General features: G+C 42.5%; 1 protein-coding gene across 1 annotated transcript; it reads left to right on the top strand.

Moving 5' to 3' along the window:
• Positions 1-17809: 17809 nt before the first annotated feature.
• KCNA1 (potassium voltage-gated channel subfamily A member 1) lies at positions 17810-21472 on the top strand. Its single transcript, XM_045830562.1, has 2 exons — positions 17810-17934; positions 18307-21472. Exon 2 carries the CDS (start codon positions 18787-18789, stop codon positions 20272-20274), a length of 1488 nt encoding a protein of 495 aa, XP_045686518.1. The 5' UTR covers positions 17810-17934; positions 18307-18786; the 3' UTR covers positions 20275-21472.
• Positions 21473-23422: the final 1950 nt, after the last annotated feature.

Below are 23422 nucleotides of genomic sequence, written 5' to 3'. Positions count from 1 at the left end.
GTACAGTCACAATGGAAAATAGGATGGAGTTTATTAAAAAATTAAACATATACATTTTGAGTTTATTTTGGTGTATGGTGTAAATTGGTGGTCTAATTTCACTTTTTGCATGTACCTGTCCAGACCTCCCAACACCATTTGTTGAAGAGGGTATTTTTACTCCACTTTATGCTCCTGCCTCTTTTGTCAAATATAAAACTATATTGACCATATGACATGGGTTTATTTCTGGACTCCCTATTCTGTTCCATTGATCTTATGTCAGTACCACACCATTTTGATTACAGTGGCCTAGTAATACAGTTTGATTTTAAGTATTGTGAACCCTTCCTACTTTATTCTTCTTTCTCAAAATTGCTGAGGCTATTTGGGGGTGCTTATGGTTCCATATAAATTTTTGAAATATTTGTTCTATATCTGTGAAATATGTCATTGGCATTTTGAGAGGGATTGACTAAAGGAACCCTAGTACACTGTTGGTGGGAATGCAGACTGGTACAGCCACTGCAGAAAACAGTATGTAATTTCCTCAGAAAACTAAAGATGGAATTGCCTTTTGATCCAGTGATCCCACTTCTAGGATTATGCCCTAAGAATCTTGAATCACCAGTTGAAAAGAATCTGTGCATCTCAATGTTTAGAGCAGCATTATTTACAATAGCCAAGTGCCAGAAGCAGCCTCAGTGCCCATAAGTAAACGAGTGGATCAAAAAACTATGGTACATTCACACAGTGGAATACTGCACAACAGAAAGAAAGAAGAAACTCTTACCCTTCTCAACAGCATGGATGGAATGGGAGAGCATTATGCTAAGTGAGATAGGTCAGGCAGTGAAAGATAAATATCATGTGATCTCACCTATATGTGAACCTAATCAACAAAACAAACAAATGAGAAAAACAGAACCAGAGACTTGGAAATAAAGAACAAAATGACAGTAACCAGAGTGGAGAGAGGAGGGGGATAACGGGGGAAAGAAGGGGAAGGAGCAAGCAAAGGAATATGAATAGAGGACTCATGGGCCCAGACAATGAGGGGGATTGACTGTGTGGGAGTCAGGGGTTTGGGGTAGAGGAGAGCAATGGGAAAAAAGACAGGACAACTGTAACTGAAAAATGGTAAAATTTTTTAAAAAGACAAAAATTTAAACATGGAGGACTTCCGGTCAAGATGGAGGTGTAGGTAGACACACTGTGCCTCCTTGCACAACCAAAATAAGGACAACAATAATTTAAAAACAAAAAAACAACCAGTACTGACAGAAAATTGAACTGTGTGGAAGTCCGACAACCAAGGAGTTAAAGTAGACACATCCATCCAGACCAGCAGGAGGGTGGAGTCTGGCAGCTGGGTGGAGAGGGCTCACAGCTGAGTGGCTGGCAGACCCTGGGTGCACCAGACGGCAGCAGGAGGACCTAGCAAGGCAGCAGATTGTGGAGGGGTGCAGCGTGCTAGGAGGCTGGTGGGCCAGGTGGTTCCACATTTGTGTGCAGATAAACCAGGTGAAACTGGGGAGCTAGACAGACCACACAACCCAGGGTCTCAGCATGGGGAAATAAAGCCTCAAAACACCAATTGAAAACCTGTCAGGGTTGAGGTGCTGGGAGAAACTCCCAGCCTCACAGGAGAGTTTGTTGGAGAGACCCACAGTATCCTAAAACATACACAAACCCACCCAAACAGGAATCAGCACCAGAAGGGCCCAATTTGCTTACAGGAAGCGGGGAAAGTAATTGAAATCTGGCAGAGAGCTGAGCATGCGCCATTTTTCTCTCTCAGACCCCTCCCCCACATACAGTGCAGTGACTGGTTTGCACCGCCCAGGAGAACATCTAAGACTCCACCCCCAACTACTTAACAGGCACATCAAAATAAAAACAAAATGGTCCAAATGAAAGAACAGATCAAAGCTCCAGAAAAAATATAACTAAGCAACAGATAGTCAACCTATCAGATGCACAGTTCAAAGCATTGGTAATCAGGATGCTCACAGAACTGATTGAATTTGGTCACAAATTAGATGAAAAAATGAAGGCTATGCTAAGCGAAGTGAAGGAAAATGCACAGGGAACCAATAGTGATGGAAAGAAATCTGGGACTCAAATCAATAGAGTGGACCAAAAAGAAGAAAGAAACAATCAAACAGAAAAGAGTGAAGAAACAAGAATTCAAAAAAATGAGAAGAGGCTTAGGAACCTCCAGGACATCTTTTAACATTCCAACATCTGAATTATAGGAGTATAAGAAGGGGAAGAGGAAGAGCAACAAGTGGAAAAGTTATTTGAACAAATAATAAAGGAGAATTTCCCCAATCTGGCAAAGGAAAGAGACTTCCAGGAAGTCCAGGAAGCTCAGAAAGTCCCAAAGAAGTTGGACTGGAGGAGGAACACACCAAGGCATATCATAATTACATCACCCAAGATTAAAATGAAGAAGAGAATCCTAGAAGCAGCAAGAGATAGGAGACAGTTACCTACAAAGGAGTTCCCATTAAACTGTCAGCTGATTTCTCAAAAGGGACCTTGCAGGCAAGAAGGGCCTGGAAAGAAGTATTCCAAGTCATGAAAGGCAAGGACCTACATCCAAGATTTCTCTATCCAGCAAAGCCTTCATTTAGAATGGAAGAGCAGATAAAGTGCTTCTCAGATAAGGTCAAGTTAAAGGAGTTCATCATTACCAAGCCTAAGGGCTTGGTATATGAAATGTTAAACGGACTTATCTAAGAAAAAGAAGATGGAAAACATGTATAGTAAAATGACAGCAAACTCACAATTATTAACAACCACACCTAAAACAAAAACAAAAACAAACTAAGCAATCAACTAGAACAGGAATTTAACCACAGAAATGGAGATCACATGGAGGTTTAGCAACAGGGGAGTGGGAGGAGGAAAGAGGGGGAAAAGGTACAGAGAATAAGTAGCACAGATTGTAGGTAGAAAATGACAGGGGGAGGGCAAGAATATTATGGGAAATGTAGAAGCCAAGAACTTATAAGTATGACACATGGACATGAACTAAAGAGGGGGAATGTGGGTGGGAGAGGGTGTGCAGGGTGGAGGGGAGTGAAGGGGGGAAATGGGACAACTGTAATAGCATAATCAATAAAATATATATATATAAAAAGGTAGGTTTGCAGTTGTTCATATGGAAAGTAATACAATAATTGATAAATAATATTGCAAGAATAAACTGAGTTTTACATACTCACAACTGTAAATCCACTTTTGCTTCACCCTGTATAAGATTATGTCTTCTGCAAATAGAGACAATTTCACTTCTTTCTTTCTAAGTTAGGTGTTAATTTATCTATCTATCTATCTATCTATCTATCTATCTATCTATCTATATTTTTCCTGATGGCTCTGGCTAGGACTTCCACTATTTACATAATAGGAGTGGTGAGAGTGGATGTAAGGTTTGACTTCTTGACTTCTTGACTTCTCCCTGGTTTCTGGTCTGTAAGACACTTCTGCCATCTGAGAGCTGAGAGCACCATGGGTTGAAGTCCACAGTGAGGGCTGGAAGATAAACTCGAAGGATGGTGGCATTGGTCAGAGGGAGGGTGTTGATGAGGGCACCTTGGGAACTTGGTTATAGTCAAGAGGGTCATTGCTCTGAGTTGGGGGAGTAGCTGAGCAATGCTTAGACAGCAAAGGAAGGATGAAGGCGTCACAGCTCAGAAAGAACGAACACACATACCTCAGTTTGTTAATTACTGAAATCGATGAGCTGCATAATCTATCAGGGTGCCAAGAGAAAAAGATTTCTTTTTAAAAACAATAGGTAAGGCTGCTCCCAACAGTGCTCAGAAGGTGCTAAAATTTTGGAGAAATGCAGAGTTATGTGAACACCACAATGTGTTCCGCGATTTGAAAATGTATTGTGCCCAATACATAAGCTTCTTTGCAGTGGCTTTGAAGATAGAATTTATTTGTCCAAGCAAAAGTATTTAATTCTGTTGTACTGCAGCCTATAAAATATTTACATTGTTATTCTACATATACACGTTGCTTACATCCAACTGCATTTCTCTCTGATGCACTTTAAATTAAAAAATTGGATTCCTGACAATGTCCTTTAAGCCAATAGAGGAAAGAATCACAGAACCATTGCAGCTCACAAAGTCCCCAGGACATCAAACAGTTCATCCTTTTGCCTTCAGGCATGATAGAGTCCAAACCAGCCTCGATAAAGAGACAAATTTCCCAAATGTAAAAAATCTAGAAGATAGAATGACCAGTCTTTCTTAATTATCACTTATTTCCTTCAAAACACTCTCTCCTACAGTAATTAGTGTGTTTCTTAGAGAATGTGTTATTTAAAGAGAAAATACCAAAGTCAGTGACAAATGAACTCTGAGCACAAATGTACAGAAGTGAAGTAGCAGCAATTTAAGTCAGTGTAAGTGAGAATAATTAAACTGGGAGTCAAAGGCTTGTTTGCTGCCTTGGTCCGCCATGGCCCATGTGAAGGTGGGTAGTCAAGGCCATGTCAATGCTTCCTAGTTAATGTCTTTATCATAATATATAATATGAATGTTCGTTCCCCCTGCTTCCAAGTGTTTGAGGATTAAACATTATGTGTAAGAAAGAACTTTGAAAAGTATAAAGTATGGCACAAAGATCAAGATTTCAAACAGTTCATTATCATGTGTTGAATGATAACTTCTGTCATGAACCTACTTTCTTTTACTATATCACAGAAAACTGGCTGCAAGTTGGCTTTTATTTTTCCCTCTGAGGCAAAAAATAATTGGTAGCATATTGATGATGCGTGGTTGTTCAAGGGTGAATTACTGAGTGTGCAATGTTTCATAGTCTTTTCCTTGGTCTCCCATCTCCCTGCTGCCTGTTTTCTTATTCCTCTGCTCCTTACCCTCTCCACCTGAGTGTGCTTCTACCAGAGTGACCTGTTCATTGACCCTGAAAGTCTGTGCATTCCCACATGTGCACCTTTGCTCTTGCCTCCTCTTCCTCTTGAACTGGACTCTTCTTTTCCCTTCTGCAGATTTGTCAAAGACCGCGCTCCTGCAAAGCTGCTCCTGTTCTTCCCAAGCACCTACTGGAACATGTTGAACTGCACTGCTCACTTGACTGCCTTTGGAGGATGTCATTTTCCATTCACTTAAGTTTTGTCCCCTCAGCAAAGAAGATTATATATGTATTGATAGTATGAACAATGCATTTTTTTGCCTTTTCCAAGTAAAACAGCATGTGCCTAGTGAGTATTTAGTATTGTAAAGATTTAGATATGGAGAATAAAATGAAGAAATATTCAATTTGTGTGTGTGTGTGTGTGAGGAAGCAAAATTGGTTTGGAAATTCTGAATTCAGTTTTTCTATGGCATCCCTATCTCTATGCTGGATAATTAAGCACAGTATTTATGTATGGCTTAAGATAGCACCTGAGCAAACTGGATGTCAAATAATCAGTGAAAGAGGCCAAAAAGCATGATGGAAGTTTCCACTGTGTGAAGTCACAGCAACAGCAGTTTCATTTTTGTGACTGGGTTTATAAAACGTACTGTATAAATATTCATAAAAACACAATGTAACTATACATTGGAAACTGTTGCAGTTGCCACAACACAGGCCACACCTTTGCTCTGACTATTACTGCCAGCAACAGCTACATACCAAATAGGTTAAGCCGTTGGAAGCTTAATACTCAAGTAGAGGTTTGAATACTTGTCACGTGATGCTGAAACCTCAGTTACGACTAATCTGGTATGTACAGCAAAGGAATCCTTTAGGGCGCTGTACTGGAGTGTCTTAGAGCAATAGCCACATTGATGAGTTAGAGTGCTAAAGGGACTGTGTTTAAGAGAGTGTGCTTTTAGTAATGTTCTCACCCCAAGGACACATATCTGAGTTGTGGGTGGAAGATAACTGTATACAACACAAGTGTATATGTAGGCACATAATGGATCTATTTACTTATATTTTCCTTCCATGTCAGGAAGGATTTAGGTAGTTTAAAAACCACATTAAACCCGAAAGTATAAAATTGTGAAGGAAAATGAAGGCAGGAAACACACACACATAGAAATGCATGTCTGGTGGCTGGAGGAAGACTGCAAATGTGACTGTAAGTTTGTCTGAAGACATTAAGGCAAATGAATCAGCTTTAAGAGTCACGTTAACTGCAGGATGAAAACAATCCCATGTTTAAGAGAACAACAGCTTGCTCTGACGCTGAGATGAAGATTTTGGTGAATATACAGTACAATATACAGATGATGTATTATATAATTGTACACCTAAAACATATACTTTTATTAACCAATGATACCCTGATAAATTTTTAAAAATTTCCTCCGGAGACCCTCATAAAACATGGTGGATGATGCCCTTCACAGAATTTACAGGACTTTTTTTTATAATGTTTCTCACTACAAGCTAAAGACCTAAAAACAGGTGTTTGAGAGATGCAAACCATGCTGTCCTTGTATGGCACTCACTGAGGGCCTGGATTGACCCAAGGGTGGAAGCTTTGAAGCAGCGCTGCCCAGCGGAACTTTCTGACATGGTGATATTCTGTGTCTGTTCTACCCAATAGAGCAATCACCAGCCACTTGTGACTATGAAGCACTGAACAGGTGGACAGTGGATGGAGGAGCTGAAGTTTAACTCTTATTTTAATTCTCTTAAATGTAAATGTGGCTAGTGGTCATTGTGTTGGACAGTGCAGCTCTGTAGTAATGTCTGTATGGCAGGCCTTTCCAACAATCTCTATCAATATTATTTCTTGTAACTGAGACTTGGTAAATTACTGGGTTAAGGGAACACTTAGAGCAGGAGGAAATTTTACCTTTGAAAGCATTTCTTGGTATGCTGCAACATGGAGAAATTAGGCAGTAGAGGCTTCACAGCTCTGTGCCATCAGCCAGATGTACTTTTATTACAGAGCATTTTCAGATATGAGGATTCCTAGTTTATATATCTTGGGCTGGAAATTATAATCTGTGTTCAGATACTCTAATCTATTTGTAGTTTATGGGCAAATATATCATTTTAACAGCTTTTTAAAAACCAGTGTTGTCGATTTCCTTCTCAATTCAACATCTGAGATGCTAAAACTTTTCAGAGAAAAATCACAAACACACAATTGGCATTTTTAAAAACAATTCCTGGTTTCTGATTTCAATGGGAACTTTGATGCTTTCATTTCTTAATTCTTCAGATTTTTCTCTCTGGTTGACAGAGGTCCTTTTTCAAAATAACAAATTTGGATTACTATGAAAGGCAGTCAATATTAGCAAGAGAGAAGTTGGCTTTTCTTTAGGTGATCTGTTCGTTCTGAAGCCTCCTCATTGCCCTGCTGGGATAAGCATAAGCATGGGTCTCTCCAGGGACAGAATGGTTTCTCCAGTCTGCCATAGAGGAAAGTTAGGTTGGAGCTCGGACAGAGGGAAGAGGATTAGACAAGGAAGGACATGGATGACTTGGGAGGAAGGATTTTGAAATTTCCATCTGCAGTGGAGTGTGACTGAATTGGAAAGTTGTCTGATGGGCAACAGTGAAGAAACATACTATCCCAGGCATTGGATTCTGGTTGTATCTATGATCAATTATCAGCAAGATTGAGTATTTATGTCAATAGACTATGCACCTTCTGGATGATATGGGACAAAATGGCAAGGTTCCATATGTTTTCCTATTCTACTCTCTTTCTATTCTTTCTCAGGAGTATCTTCAACCTTTCATATTCTCCTTTCATATGCTCATCAGTAGGTAATATCTACCTCACTGATAAACTGGAAATTTTCAGATGGTATCTCTCTTAGTGTCCTGAATTCACTCCCAGTACATATGCAGTAATGCATTTCTATCAGTTCTTCACTCGTTCCCTTCTATCACAGTGAAAAATATCCCTTACTCTTCTTTAAGATGAACTATTCTACAGTAATCTGCATCCCTCTAGTCATTATTCCTATGATGTTTACTGCATTAATTACCCCATTTCTGGCCTATATCTTCAATCTAGTCCTTCCTTACTTTTTTTCACTTATCTTTAGTATTTCAGCATGCTCAAACCTTTCCTATATTAAAAAACAATCAAACAAACAAACAAACAAACCATGACCTCAAAGGCCCCTTTAATTATTGCTTCTATCTTTTTGCTGCCCTCTAGTTCCAAGATCCTTCAAAGAATGTCTACTTGCCCTAATTTCATTCATTCCTTGACTATTACAATGTTTTCAAGACAACCAATGACCAACTGGTCACTGTCAGTAATTACATTGCTTATCTTAACTGACTATCCTGAAATACTCCTGTTTCTCTTTGTGCATTTCTCCTTAAGATGCCCAAATGAGAGGCCTGACAGCCATTCAACTCTATCACCTCCTGTTCTAGCATGCAGTCCTCTCTTACTCTTTTTACTAGTGCTCTGAGGTTTTCCACCATGATGTTTGGGTGAGATGGCCTTATCTCATTTCCAGGGAAGGGCCCTATTTTTCAATCCAGTCAGCATATCCCATTTTTCTGGCTGCAGAGATTGGCTCAGAGGTGGATAAATAACACACATCAGACCAGAATCACTAAGACTCAATTCCAAAACTCTTATTTGAGTCATCAGAGAATTGGACTTTGAGAAATGAGGCATTTAGCCTCTGAAGTTCCTGGGAACACAAAAAGAGGCCTCCTTGAGAGGAGAGTCAGCACTGAGGAAGAAAAATGGAGAAATGGAGAAGAAATAGATTCTGGTCATCAACTGTGAATGCTAAATAAAGCCCTTTCTGAAGTTCCAGATCTACTCCCAAAGTGCTCACTTTTCTTAACCAGTAAATTTCCTTTTTTTATTTAAATCATTTCAGGGGAAAAGGGGAAGGGTTTACAGGAACAAGTATAAAGGACACATGGACAAAAACTAGGGGGGGTGGGCTGGGATGGGAGTAAAAGATAGAAAACTGTACTTGAACAATTAAAATAAGAAAAAATAAAATAAATGATGATAAAATTAAAAAATCATTTTGGGCCCATTTTCTACTTCAATAATGAGAAAGATATCTAATTGACACAAACCCCCACATCTAAATCATTTTTCCAAATATTATTAAATTATTTTGCAAGTTTAAAAAAATCTTTAATGAGAAATCCTTTATTGAGATTTAATGAGTAAGCTCAACTTTAACTTAACAGTGAAAAAATTATTGAATTTTATAACAACAGGAAGTGCCATTGTAGAAAGGCTTCATGGCTGATTGATTCAGGATCAATGGTGTCACCAGGTATTTTTTCCTCTCTCTCTGCTATGATATCTTTAATTATGGATTAATCATTGAACTAATAGAAAGATGGTATTGCAATGACTCATCCAGTTAGGACTTTTAGAGGATGAAAAGAAAATCTTTCTATGGCTCTTTCTTATCACGGAGGAGGCCATTTCCTGAAGCCCTCCAGCAGACTTTCCCGTACCTTCTACTTATCTTTTAGGATTCATCTTACTTGTTATTTTGTTATTTCTCTTGAGAATTTTTCCCTCACTCCCAAGGCTGGGTTAGGGGCCACTCTTCAATGTGCCTGATGCACCTCTTCCTGTCCCACTGAAGCTTTTGTCATATTGCTTTGTAATTACCTGTTTAAGTCTGTTTCCACCACTAGAATATGATCCCCTTGAGGGCAAGGATTGTCACTGATATATTACAAAATGATTGAGGCACAGTAGGTGCTCAATAATTAATTTTTACTGAATTTCTAAAGGTCATAGTTTTCTTCTCCAAGTCATGAACACACCCAAACAAGGGACATATGCTAGGAAGGCAGGATGTACTCTGCCTGTCCTTCAGAGTACATACACTCCTCCTTTCAAAGACAACTCAGAGCCATTTAAGAAATCTTCACAGGTTAAGCTCTAGAAAAATACTTGTGTCTAAACTTCTTCCATCAGCTTAATATACATCAATATTATCTATTTGGTAATAATGCATTTTTAAAATAAGTTTTATTGTGGAATAATTTATATACAATAAAATGTGCTCATTATAAGTGTGCAGGTCTATGAGTTTTGACAATACACCCACATAACCACCAGCAAAATCAAGGTGTAGAACTTTTTTGTTGCCCTAGAAGTTGCCCGTGCACTTTGCAGTCAATCCCTCATCTCTGGTGCCAGGAAACCACTGGTCTGTGTTTGCTTATTCTAGAATTCCATAGAGATGGAATCTTACAGTATGTGTTCTTTTGTAAATTGTTCCTTCAAATCATTTGTTTCTATTTGTTGATTGTCTTCTTATTGAGTTGTAAGAGATATTGATCTGTCTGAATACAAGTCCCTTGTCAGATATATGTATTATGAATATTGTCTCCTAGTCTATGGATTGCCCTTTCATTTTCTTAACAGTGTCTTTTGAAGCACAGAGTTTTTAAATTTTTATGAAGTCCTATGTCTCAACTTATTCTTTTATAGCACATGTGTTTGTGCAAACATTTTATTCAGTTTTTCTTTAGAAATTAACAGTTTTAGCTTCTACATTTAAATCTGTGATCCATTTTGAGTAATTTTTGTTAAGTGGGAGATAAGAGTGAAGGTTTATGGTCATTCAGATAATCCACCTCCATTTGTTGAGAAAATTCTCCATTTAATTATCTTGGTACCTTTGTTGAAAATCAATTGACTGTGTAATTATAAGTCCATTTCTGGACTCTCTATCCTGTTCTATGGATCTATTATGTCTCTCTTTACACCAATATTGTACTGTTTTGATTATTGTAGCTTTGTCATAAGTCTTCAAATGAGGTAGGGTAAGCCCTGCAACGTAGTCTTTTTTAAAACTTCTGTTATTCCAGGCTCTTTGTGTTTTCATGTCAGTTTTAGAGTCATTTTTATTTTACAGTCAATTTCCATGACAAGTCTTTTTGAAATTTGATTAAGGTTATGTTTGGGGAGAAGTGACATCATAACAATACTGAGACCTCCAACCCATGATCACATTACATTCTTCGATACACTCAGGTCTTTAATTTCTCTCAGCAATGTTTTGTAGTTTCCTATGTACCGATCTCATGTTGACATTTTGTCACCTTAATCTGTAAATATTTTGTGTTTTTGATATGTTTGTAAATGCTGGAGATACTACTAATTTTTATACATGCACTTTGTATTCTTCAGCCTAAGTTAATTTAATATTTTAGTAGGTTTTTTTGTAGAATTTTTAGGATTTTCCCCATACACCATCATGCTTTAAATGAGAAGTTTTACTTCTCCCATTCCAGTCTGTGGTGAAGATCTTTCTGTTACTTTATTGCACTAACTAGAACCTTTGATATGATGTTGAATAGAGGTGACAAGAGTGTATATCATTGCTTTGTTCTCAGTCTTAGGGGGAAATGATCAACTTTTTTATCGTTTAGTGTGATGTTTGCTGTAGGTATTTTTTTTTACAGTTGTCCTTTATCAGGTTGAGGAAATTCTGTTTCCAGTTGTTCTAAAAGATTTGTTTTGTTTTAATCATGAGTGGGTGTTAACTTCTGTCAAATAGTCTTTCTGCATCTAATGAAAGTCTCCTATGATTGTCCTAACAGAGTGAGTTGCATTGATTGATTTTTGAATATTAAACTAACTCAGCTTCTAGAATGTTACCCTACAGACCAATGTGCAATTTAATGCTCAGCAACTCCTAGGGACCCCATAGCTCCTTCCTCTCTAATACTTTCCCTCATAACTTTCAGCCACCTCAGTCTCACCAGGTTCCAGTCTCTTCCTCTTCAACTCAGTAAGAACATCGGGCTCTGCTTGAGTTCCCTCTCCCTTTAGAGCTTCTGGAAACCCCCTTTAGGCAAAAGGCCAGGGCAATCATAGAGCTTACTTCATTTGCTCCCCTTTTCTGAGAGATATAATTTCTTCCCTGTTTATTACCATATGCTGCTTTATATGTTTTATCCAGTTTTCCAATTGTTTTTGGTGGGAGGAAAAGTCCAGTACCAGTTCTGCTATGATTGAACACTGAAGTTGGCTATAAGAATTCTTGATTGTAGACATTACATTCATTCTTTTTGCTGATTCTAGTATGTAGGACCTGCTTTGTCCTTGGTGAATCTTTTTAAAGGTCTGTCTAACCAAAATGGTTCCTGACCTTTTTGGACACTTTTTTCTTGAAGCTGGCATTTCATTGAGATTTAACACTATGCCTCCCACTGATCAGTACTTGATTTGTATTTTACCCTCGCAGAAGCCTATGATATAGATATTACATTTTACAAATAAGAAGATGAACATATAAAACGAAGTGACTTGTCCAAGGTCAGAGAGATTGAGTTAGACTCATTCTCTCTGATTTCAAATCCTAGGCTTTGTAACTATTCCATTGTAGCCTTTCTTTGAGATTTTGATATAACTCACTTATGAACGTGGTCTTCAGAAATAAGATCATTGGCATGTACTAAAATGTGTGTATAATTTCAGAGGGTTCACAGACACCTGGAGCCCATCCCTAAATCAGCCCAATCATAAATGCCAGCCATGGCTAAAGTAGCCATCCATACTACTCACTGTCATCTTAAACCCTTGATGAACTTCTGAACTTTTCTTCCTGCCTCCTGTGGTTCTATATGACCTTTTACAACTATACTTCATAGCTTGTAAGACCACCGTTCCTCTGTCCGTGACCCCACTCTCAGCAGGATCTGAGGTGAGTCCATATGGTCATATTCTTGCCTGGTAAGACTGCTTTTTTTCTCATGCCATGTCTTGCCTTATCACTACGTGACACTTAAGAAATAGATGCTAAAAGGAGGCTATTTTTATAAGTAGTTTCACATTTTACCATAAAAGATCACCAGAACTCATTCTATCATGACTCACTTCTAAGTTTATCTCAAACACTCAGGGCCTGGTCACAGAAATGCATGGTCCATCACCACAAGTGAGTGCATGGTATTGCCAGGCAATCCTGCTACATTACATAATCCTTTCACTTTCTTATTCTCCTGGGTTATTTCACATTTTCTCCCCTCCAACTTCTAAGACCTCCTTCTCATCCAATTTCAGCTGGTGACTTTGCTTCATTTTTTACTGACAAAATTGCTTCTGACTACATAAGTGAATGTCTACAAACTCCCACAAACATACCTACTAAACACTTGGTGTCTGAACTCTGCTCTCTCTCTTTCCCTATTTCTGTAGATTATCTGTGTTTTCCAAGGCCAATCCTTTCTTTTGGATCTTAGATTCCATTTTCCTTTTGCCTTCGCAAGAACATTGTTTCAGTTTTTCTACTGCATCAACAATTTTTCTTTTCTACTGAATCATTCTCATCAGCACACTATAAAACATATTGTAATAGCTCTCTTCTTTAAAAAAAAGTCTTGTATCCCTTCATCTTCCTTCAGCTATTCCTCCATTTTTCCTTTTTCTATCGACCTTGAAACTCCAAGAGTTGATTTTACTCACTATCATCAGTTCTTTTCTCTCCATCTCTTTTCAACTTATTTTTTCTAAATTCAATAGCCAGTTCTAAGTTCCTCATTCTACTGGTCCTATTAGCAGTATTCAACAAAATTGATTGATCGCTTTCTCCTTAAGACACTGTACTAATTTTCTTTCACAGATCCCCACTCTCTGAATTGCTCACCTTCCCAGTCACTCTTTCTTGGTCTCCTTTGCTGACTCTTCCTTATTTTATTGGCCTCTAAAGATCAGGACATCCTGAGGTGCAATCTCTGAACATTCCCCCTTCTCTTCCTACCTTCATGCCAAGAGCTATAGTTCAATACTTTAGCTTAACTACCATCTACCCCAGTGGTTCCCAGTGGGGGTGATTTTGCGCCCCCTCTCAGAGACATTTAGCAATGTCTGAAGACATGTTTTGTTGTCGCAACTGGGAGCAGGTGCTGCTGTCAGCTGGGGTAGAGGCCATGCTGTTGAATATCCTGAAATGCACAGGACAAGACAAAAATGTTCTCTACAACCAAAATACATCCAGCCCAAGTGTCAACAGCATCAAGGCTGCCAAACCCTGACCTACCCACTCCTCTGAACTCGGGCTCATATGCCCAGCTTCCAATTAACATCATCATTAGGATTTTTAATAGATAGCTCAGACTTAATACGTATCAAACTACAGTTTGGATTCCCTCTGCCTCAGCTGTTTCCCTAGAAAACAGAACCTGAGACAGGACTTATGCTTTAATACCAGGTGTGATCCTAGGGGAACTGATAGTAAGGGAAAAGAAAAATGAGGTAAAGAAGAATAGTATGCAAATAGAAGGTGGTGAGTTACCAATCTTGCCACTGCTTCATGAGCCACAAAGAGATGTAGCCCTGTCACTAGGCCCTGTGGTTGCTCATCCCTAAAAAGAATAAAGGGAGAAGGAATTTATCTATATGCTTCAACCTGTCTCATATCTCCTACTGGACAGACTCCCACTGGTCCATTGGGTAAATGCCTCCATGGGGCTGCGTTGTTCACCTGGACTTTTTTGTGATCCTGAGGAATCCAGATTCCACTCATTGCAGTATGGTCAACTTCAGAAGCAGAACTCTGCTGCCCGCACAGAGCTGGCTGTTTAAAGCAGCCACAGGCAAGAAAAATGGAGAGACAGAGAGAATCTGAGAGAGGGGCCCAACTGTCTAATATAGTAATAACCAAGACACTCAAGATACCAGACTTTGGATAACTCATATTCCTGCTGTCCAATCCACTCCTCCAATAAATGATATCACCATTTAACTAGTTACTAAGGCTACAAACCTGGGAGACATTCTTGAAACATTTCTTTCCCCTATATCCCAAGTCCTGCCATTTCTATTTTTAATATGTAATCTATGCCACTCCCTTCTCATAAGCCTGCCACTATCTTCCTTGTTTAAGCCATCATCGCCTGCACTACTTAATAACCTCCAACATCGTGCCTTGTTTCCAGTATCCAGAGTAATCTTTAAAAATAGCAAATCATATTATATTACTTCATGGATCCAAGTCCTCCAATATCTTTCATTGCATTCAGAATAAAATAAAATATTCTTATAGTAGCCTAAGAGGTTCTGCATGATCTGGCTCCTGCCTACTTTTTTGACCTGCCTTCTACAACATTCTGCTTTGGTCAGTCCTCTCTAGCTACACTGGTCCTCTTTTGCTTCCCAGACATGTTAAGCTTGTCCTTGCTTTTGTGCCTTTGCGCTGCTCTTACATGTATCATTTGGAGCTCCCTATTCATTGCTCTCTCTCTTCTTGAAGTTTTTTGTTGAAATGTTACCTCTACAGAGAAGCCCTTCCTAGCCATGCAAATCTGTATTTGTCAGTCTCTATCCTTTTTTCTTAATTTTCTTTACCTAAGATTATCATATGTGGCTTATTTGTTCACTGTCTGTTTCTCCCACCAGAATATGAGGTATGTGAGGTATGAGGCCTCCTGTGCCTTAGTTATTACTTAGTTATTACTGTGTCTCCCGTGCTACGCTATGTCTGACACACAGCTGGCACTGAGCAAATATTTGTTGAATGAATAAATGTCTTCAGACCCCTACCAATGGTGAGCTTGCATTAAGAATGAGGAGTTCCTAGATCAACTTTCTTCCAGTTCCTTAGAGGTCCAGTCCTGTCTAAACACATCTGTTAGGGATGTTGAAAACCTCCTGATCTTATTATGCCCCCTAATAAAGCCCGGAATTTAGGAACCTGGGATCCCACCCAGTCAGGGAATTGGCTCTCTTCTTGAAAGGCAATAGCCAAATGCTGAATCAGGGCAAGTGCCTCCATATGAGGCTAGAGAGATGATGGTCATAGGTCACAGACATGTTTAAAGGAAGAGAGCAGGAGGCACAGGAGCAGGGCGGGGAAGTCCAGGGTTGCTAGGGCATGGTCAGAAAACGTTTGTCAGGTCTAATAGAGGTATTTTTGATAGGGCTGTAACAACCGCAGCTGCCATCGCAGCAGCAGCAAAACAAGGCATTTGACTAATTCAGCGCAGATCTTTGTGTTTGTTTGTTTGTTTGTTTGTTTGTTTGTTTGTTTATCAATAAAGCAGTCGTACAGAAAGTAGAATTAGTGGGATAGAAGATGAGTGTGGAAGGTGGGGAAAGGGCAGAGCTTTATATAGAAAAGAGGAGTCTCGAGAACTCATTGTTTCTAAAAGGAAAGCTGGGTTATGTGTTCCGGAGGAACGGAGGGAACAAATACTTCTATTTTTCTGAAAGGGATCCTGGAGCCTGAATCTGGGGGAGGGACTTAACTATTTCCGAACCCAGAATTACTGCACTGCCTCGGCAGCCCCGCCGAGGCCCCTGCTTTCTACTAGCCACAAAAGAGTGGGGAGCGTGCAGTCATTGGCTTTGATCAAAGAGGTGGGTGTTTTAGGCAGCAGGCGACGAGATTCGCGGTGGTGTGAAGGGGTGGTCCACCGCAGCGGGCGGAACCAATCAGCAGCGACTCCAGACTCCTGCAGCCTCCTCAGGGACTCCAAGGCAGTTAAGTACCGGGGCTGCTAGTTGCAGGCTCCCGCGCAGTGGCAGCTGAGGCGCTGAGCCCCTGGGGGCACCGCTAGAGAGCCGCACTCGGTGCAACACGCACGCTCTGGCTCGTGCTGCCCAGCGCATCTGTGCAGACCTTTCCCGAAGAAGTTGCAAGCCTTGCAAGTGGCCTGTGGAGGCACTAGGCCGGGAAAAGGAGCTGCGGGAGGAGGAACAGAGATGGGAGGTGGGCAGAAGGCTTGCTTCTTAGATTAATCCCAATTAGGACCAAGTTGGCAGACAACCTCACAAACCCACGAAGGCTTTGGTTGTTGCCCATATTTCAAAATAGTCTGATCCTAAGAAAACTTCCAACTCCCCTCGTAGGTCAAAGGGAGACAGACTCTTAGCACCACTGCCTCGCAGTAACACTACGTAAAACAAACCCAGGTGATTCTCAGCTGCAGAGCTCTACCCAAAGTCCGCATCTCTCTATCTCTCCGAGTCGGGGGGGGGGGGGGGGAGAAGCTGGGTAGGCTCTACAAAGAGTTCCCTGCGGGAGGGGCCAGATGGCCCGCCGAACGTGGCGACTGAAGCGGATTATTGTGGGACTGCAAAAAACGCAACCCCATCGGAGGAGTTTTGCCAGGAACACCACCCGCCTGCATTGCGTCGGACTTGACCATTGAAAATGGGAAATTCCCGGGGAAGGTCGCGGCCAGGGACCGTGCGTGTGCAGGGCTGTGGACCATAGGGAAGTAGAATTGGTGGTCGGCTTTTCTGGTAGAAGGAAAAAACTGTGCTGGCAAGGGTGGGAATCAAATACCAACCCCCTCTGTGGAACCACCCCCTCATATTTTCCCTCTACCTCCTCGTTCCTGCCCTCCCCCGCCCTCCCCAACCCACGCCCGGGTGGGCCAATCGCAGCTCCGCATTCCAGGCGCTTTCTCAGGTTTCTGCTGATCTTGCAGCGCCCAGAAATGTACCGGGCAGACGGGCCACCGCACGCACCCTGCCCCACTCGGCGCTCCTAACAGCTCCCCGCGCGCCGCGCAGCCTACGCGAGGTCCACACGGGGTTGCGAGTAGCGGAGGACACCCGAGAGCCATGTAGACCCACGCTTTTGCTAGCCCGCCTCCTTCGGGATCGAATCAAGGGCTCCCACACTGTTCGGAGAGGGTGAGAGTGCTGTTTATCGTCATTTGCTTCAGAGCTTCGAGAGAGGGTGGCATTTTGCTTTTTCCCCCCGCATCCTCCGGAACTCCCTGCACCAGAGAGGACGGCATCTCCAGGTTGCTGGCCACGGTGAGAATGGGGATAGGGAATGGACATTTCCCTCGTAGTTGCTAGAAAAGCGATCATCCAATTGAAGGGGCGTAAGACGAGGGAGCGAGGGCGGCGCATTTGCCCCGGCATCTCTCGGATGCTGCTGCGGCAGCTGCCGTGGCTCTCGCCCGGGTCCACTGCAAAAGCGACCTGCCGCATTCTACTCCTGCTCTCTGCCGACTCAGCACCGCCCCTGCACCAAGCCAGACGGTCAGGTAAGGGGCTCCCCAGTTCTTGGCTGCAGAAGCGGGGGTGAGGGGTGGGGGGTGGAGCAATGAGTGGGGGGTGCTGTGGGTGTGGGTTGCTGCCTGGGACCTGGAGCTCCCCCAGCGTCTCTCGGCGCTTTTCCGATCTCTAGTTTAACGAAGTTGTAAACAGATCGGCTGTTGGGCATTGGGAAAAGTGGGATGGGAGAGCCCCAAACTTGGATTTCCGGGTGTCTGCGTGTGTCTGTTGTGTATATGTCCAGCAAAAAGTCCAGTGCTTTCTAAAAAAGCTAGAAGTCTGTGCTCTTCGGTGTCTGTAGGTACGTCCCATCTGAATGCTTCTGATTTTCTACTCCCGTATCACTTTCTATTTCTCTGCAGCGTCCATCGATCGCCCTGGTGGGAGCTTAGAAGGCGGCAGGCGAAGAGGGGTAGGAGGGGGAGAGCCTAAGAGCAGCAGAGGGGGTGTTAGGCGAGGGGGCTCTCGGAGGGGAGGGGAGGCCAGGGTGATCCCCGAAAGGATGGCCCGGCCCTCTAGAACGGCACTGCGTTAAGGCACCCCGCGGCCGGATGAAACACCAACCCTACCCCCTCCCAACCTTCGGCAAAAAAAAAGCTGCACCCCGGGTTGCAGGCAAGGGGTATTCCAAACTCAGCAAAAGGCAGGGTGGAAGGGAAGAGAACCAGAAGGGAAGTCGTAGATCTCCTGACCTGTTAGCTTTGAAGCCCCTCCCTCCCTGAGCGTGGGGGAGACTCGCACTCAGGTGGGGGGTGGAGCTCGAGTCCCCCCACCTCTCCTCCCTTCGTCCTTCCCACCGCGGGCCCTCTCCCAGTCTCTCACCCTCACACCCGGCTTCCATCATGACCGTGATGTCTGGGGAGAACGTGGACGAGGCGTCGGCAGCCCCTGGCCACCCCCAGGATGGCAGCTACCCCCGGCCGGCCGACCACGACGACCACGAGTGCTGCGAACGCGTGGTGATCAACATCTCCGGGCTGCGCTTCGAGACACAGCTCAAGACCCTGGCACAGTTCCCCAACACGCTGCTGGGCAACCCTAAGAAACGCATGCGCTACTTCGACCCCCTGAGGAACGAGTACTTCTTTGATCGAAACCGGCCCAGCTTCGACGCCATCCTCTACTACTACCAGTCGGGGGGCCGGCTTCGGAGGCCGGTCAACGTGCCCCTGGACATGTTCTCCGAGGAGATCAAATTTTACGAGCTGGGCGAGGAGGCCATGGAGAAGTTCAGGGAGGACGAGGGCTTCATCAAGGAGGAGGAGCGCCCCCTGCCCGAGAAGGAATACCAGCGGCAGGTGTGGTTGCTCTTCGAGTACCCTGAGAGCTCCGGGCCCGCCAGAGTCATAGCCATTGTTTCGGTCATGGTCATCCTCATCTCCATCGTCATCTTTTGCCTGGAGACTCTACCGGAGCTGAAGGATGACAAGGACTTCACAGGCACCCTTCACCGCATTGACAACACCACGGTTATCTACAGTTCCAACATCTTCACGGACCCCTTCTTCATTGTGGAGACCCTGTGCATTATCTGGTTCTCCTTCGAGCTGGTGGTGCGTTTCTTTGCCTGCCCCAGCAAGACGGACTTCTTCAAAAACATCATGAACTTCATCGACATCGTGGCCATCATCCCCTATTTCATCACCCTGGGCACTGAGATAGCTGAGCAGGAGGGGAATCAGAAGGGCGAGCAGGCCACTTCGCTGGCCATCCTCAGGGTCATCCGGTTGGTAAGGGTTTTTAGAATCTTCAAACTCTCCCGCCACTCCAAGGGCCTCCAGATCTTGGGCCAGACCCTCAAAGCTAGTATGAGAGAGCTAGGACTGCTCATCTTTTTCCTCTTTATTGGGGTCATACTGTTTTCTAGTGCAGTGTACTTTGCCGAGGCGGAAGAAGCTGAGTCGCACTTCTCCAGTATCCCTGATGCTTTCTGGTGGGCGGTGGTGTCCATGACCACTGTAGGATACGGTGACATGTACCCTGTGACAATTGGAGGCAAGATCGTGGGCTCCTTGTGTGCCATCGCTGGTGTGCTGACAATTGCCCTGCCCGTACCTGTCATTGTGTCCAATTTCAACTATTTCTACCACCGAGAAACTGAGGGGGAAGAGCAGGCTCAGTTGCTCCACGTTAGCACCCCTAATTTAGCCTCTGACAGTGACCTCAGTCGGCGCAGTTCTTCTACTCTCAGCAAATCTGAGTACATGGAGATCGAAGAGGATATGAATAATAGCATAGCCCATTATAGACAGGCCAATATCAGAACTGGCAATTGCACCACAGCTAATCAAAACTGCGTTAATAAGAGCAAACTACTGACCGATGTTTAAAAAAGCCAAGCAAACAAAAAAGCCCCACTTAGCAGCTTGAAAGACTTAAAAACAAAACAAAAACCCTAGTGACCCATGTCACTCTTTGTTGATGCTTCACTAGTCTTCGAGTGCTCTATTTAACTGTCAATGCATTGTTGCATTGTGGATTTTGGGGGTGGCCAACCAGAAGCTTTCAAGATCCATGAAAATAAAAAGAATCTATTTTCACTTTGTTAAAAATGGATGAAGAAAGTGTATTTTATAAAATTGGTTTAAAAAATGCAGTCCATGAGCTAGTCTAGGTAAACTAAGATTCATATGCTTTCCCCTTCTGAAACATTTGTAATCCTTGGACCTCTTTAACTTTTTTCTTTTAACTAAAAACCAGATGATCACTTAGAAATATAAAATTAAAAGTTGCATAGGACTCCAAAATAAAATCTTTGCAAACTGCACAGCACATTTAAGACAGTGCATCTGATGATATGCAACATGATATGCCAGACAAAATGGGCAGCGAACAAATGTTTTCCACGTTGATCAACTGAACTGCATATTATAAGGTGGAAAAAAAAAAGGCAAACAACATTACTTGAGACTGGCTCACAAAGCACCTTATCAATCTGATGCCGGTCCTGGTCTTTAGGGATTCTCCCTCAGTCCCATTCTCCTTCTATTCAAACTATTCTCTAAGAAAAAGATACTGAATTAAATTAATGGATTCATCTGCAGTGCTGCTAAGTTTCTCAACTGCAGGCGAGCCCCACACAGGTCTTTTCTCACGGGTCCTGTACCCTGACCCCTGGCCTCCAGAACTGGATGTAAAACCTTAGCCTCCTTATTGCAAGAGAGCACAAATGGAGTTAAATGTAAGCATGTTTGATTCTGATAATAATTTATTTTATAAACGCATGCTGAGAACATTAACTCAGACAATAGGGGATAAGCTTATGTTTGAATCGACTCTTCTAAAAAATAGATCCTTTTTCATTTGCATTCACCAAAAGTGCACTCTTTTATTTATTAACTATTTTATTAGTAAATAAAGTACTGTATTTAAGTGCATATATTATTCAGATGGGAATAATAACTTTTTGGAGCTCAAAGCATGTTCTCTTATTCAGCATTATGGCCTATTTGATTAAGGTGTACCTTGAATTAATTAATGCATGATTTCAGTAAAAAACACTTAAAAATAATAAAAACTATAAGTTTGTGGGATGACGGGCCCAAAGAAACAATGGGGGTGGGGGCGGGGGGGGGCACACAGTCAATTTTCCTGCCTTTGCTCAGGGAAATGTCGGGTTTCTGTGCAGGTGTAGGCAGAGAGAGGACCAATATGCCCATCCCTTAAAGGGAAGCTGTATGGAAAACTAAATAAATCATCAAGGTATATATAGCAACACCTAAGAACAAGTATTATTTCTAGCTGAAGATAAACACAAGCAAAACAAACAAACAAAAAAAGGTGCAATACTGCATGTTTTTTGGTGCATTCTTAAGATGTAAATGAAAATGTTTATCTATTGTATGCATCCAAAGCAGAGCTGATTTCTTTTTTGCAGTTATTATTTGAAGTCTGTAGAGACTTTGGTCCTTCCCCTGAGTCACCCTGAAGAAACTTAACCAATTGATTTAATAGTTGCTTAGTGCCTTTATCCTGTACCCACAGTGAACTGTAGAAAGTGCCTCCATTAACACAGCTGAGAAGTTACGTAACAAAGGGAGGAAGGGTTGGGGCACAGATATTTTGCTTTTTCTTTTCCATCCTCACTGTCTCACTTCACCACTGTGAGAAGACCACACCATCCTGAACCTTGGAGAGGAGAGATCCAAGAGTGTACTTCTTCTATGGCCATCCACTGGACCGAGTCCCTTTGGCAGCCTGATATGGGATATAAACTGGGACCTGAGACCCAGCTTTGAACTGGACATGAACTTGATTTTTTCCTCTTCTCTACCAGAAGCCAAGATAAACTTTTTGGGAATTTGTTTCCTATCGAGGGCCACTCTGGACATTCAGGGCTTCCTCGGGTCCAGTGTAGTGTCTCTTGCACATTTTCATATGTCTCCTCTGTTAGCAACAGCACTTTGCAGACCTCTGATGGTCTGATCTTTCTAGGCATCATTGTGACTACGGGAACACTCGGTTCATATTAACCTTTCCTAGGCCCTCCCTCCTGGTCCACTCCCTTCAGATATTTCCTATGATGCTCCTCTGATCTTTCCACCTGGCAGTCACTTCACAGGCTGAGCATCTCACTTCTACTGCTCCCGGCACCCAGCCCAGAGAACAGCTGGGACCCTGTGCTTGCCTAGCTGAAAGAAAGCCACATAACATAGGCTGCTGGGGCCTAGCATGTGTCCACCAATGGAGAGGCACTCACTGCCTTTTTAAGGACACCGAGTGGGGATCTTCATTCTGCATTAGGATGTGGCTGCCTGTTGCTGATTACCTTATATTCCTGCCCTGCTTCTGGAAATCTTCCCCATTACTCCCATCCTTTCCCCCACTCTGTCCTAGAGCTAACAGTGAGGCAATAAACAAAGAAACTAAAGTAACAAACACCCAGGCTGGCTGACTCAGTTGAAAGAAAGAACATGGATATTTTGTTTTCCTGTGCTGCTTCTGTAAATCCGTAAGATGAATGTAACATCATGGAAGACAAGGAGCCAAGGACTGCATACAGCTGACCACAGGGCATAAACCCTCCCCTGTGATGTTTCCTTCTCTTTTGAACCTTGACTCATCTTGGCTATTCCTTTCCTACATGCTTAAAAGTCCCCAGTTGGGAAAAAAATGCCAGCCTCTCCTAAATTTCCAGGATATCTTGATCTTTTATTTAGACTCTGAGGTCAGGACACACAGAGCTCAAAACTCTGCATTCTGTCAACAGCAATAATCCACTCAGTACTGTGGGATGGATGGGTCAGAGAATCAGAAAATGGGACCAAGACTTATGAGATGGACTTTGGCCGCTTGGTATACCTCTCCTAGTTAGATGCTGGACTGGCAATTATCCTGCATGTGTTACAGGAAAAAGTGATGCATGCAGTCAGCCCGGGATTAGGGATGAGTTCTTATGAATTTGGGTGCTATGGGGAAAATGAATGCTGCTTATCCATCTGTAGCTCACTGCAACCAAGTCAGTAAGAATGGAGTATG

The sequence above is a fragment of the Phyllostomus hastatus genome, unplaced genomic scaffold, assembly GCF_019186645.2.
Source record: "Phyllostomus hastatus isolate PE091 unplaced genomic scaffold, TTU_PhHast_1.1 phas_contig_152, whole genome shotgun sequence".
NCBI classification, from domain to species: Eukaryota; Metazoa; Chordata; class Mammalia; order Chiroptera; family Phyllostomidae; genus Phyllostomus; species Phyllostomus hastatus.
Note: the sequence above shows the minus strand (reverse complement) of the source record. Positions and strands in the feature narration are given on the sequence as shown.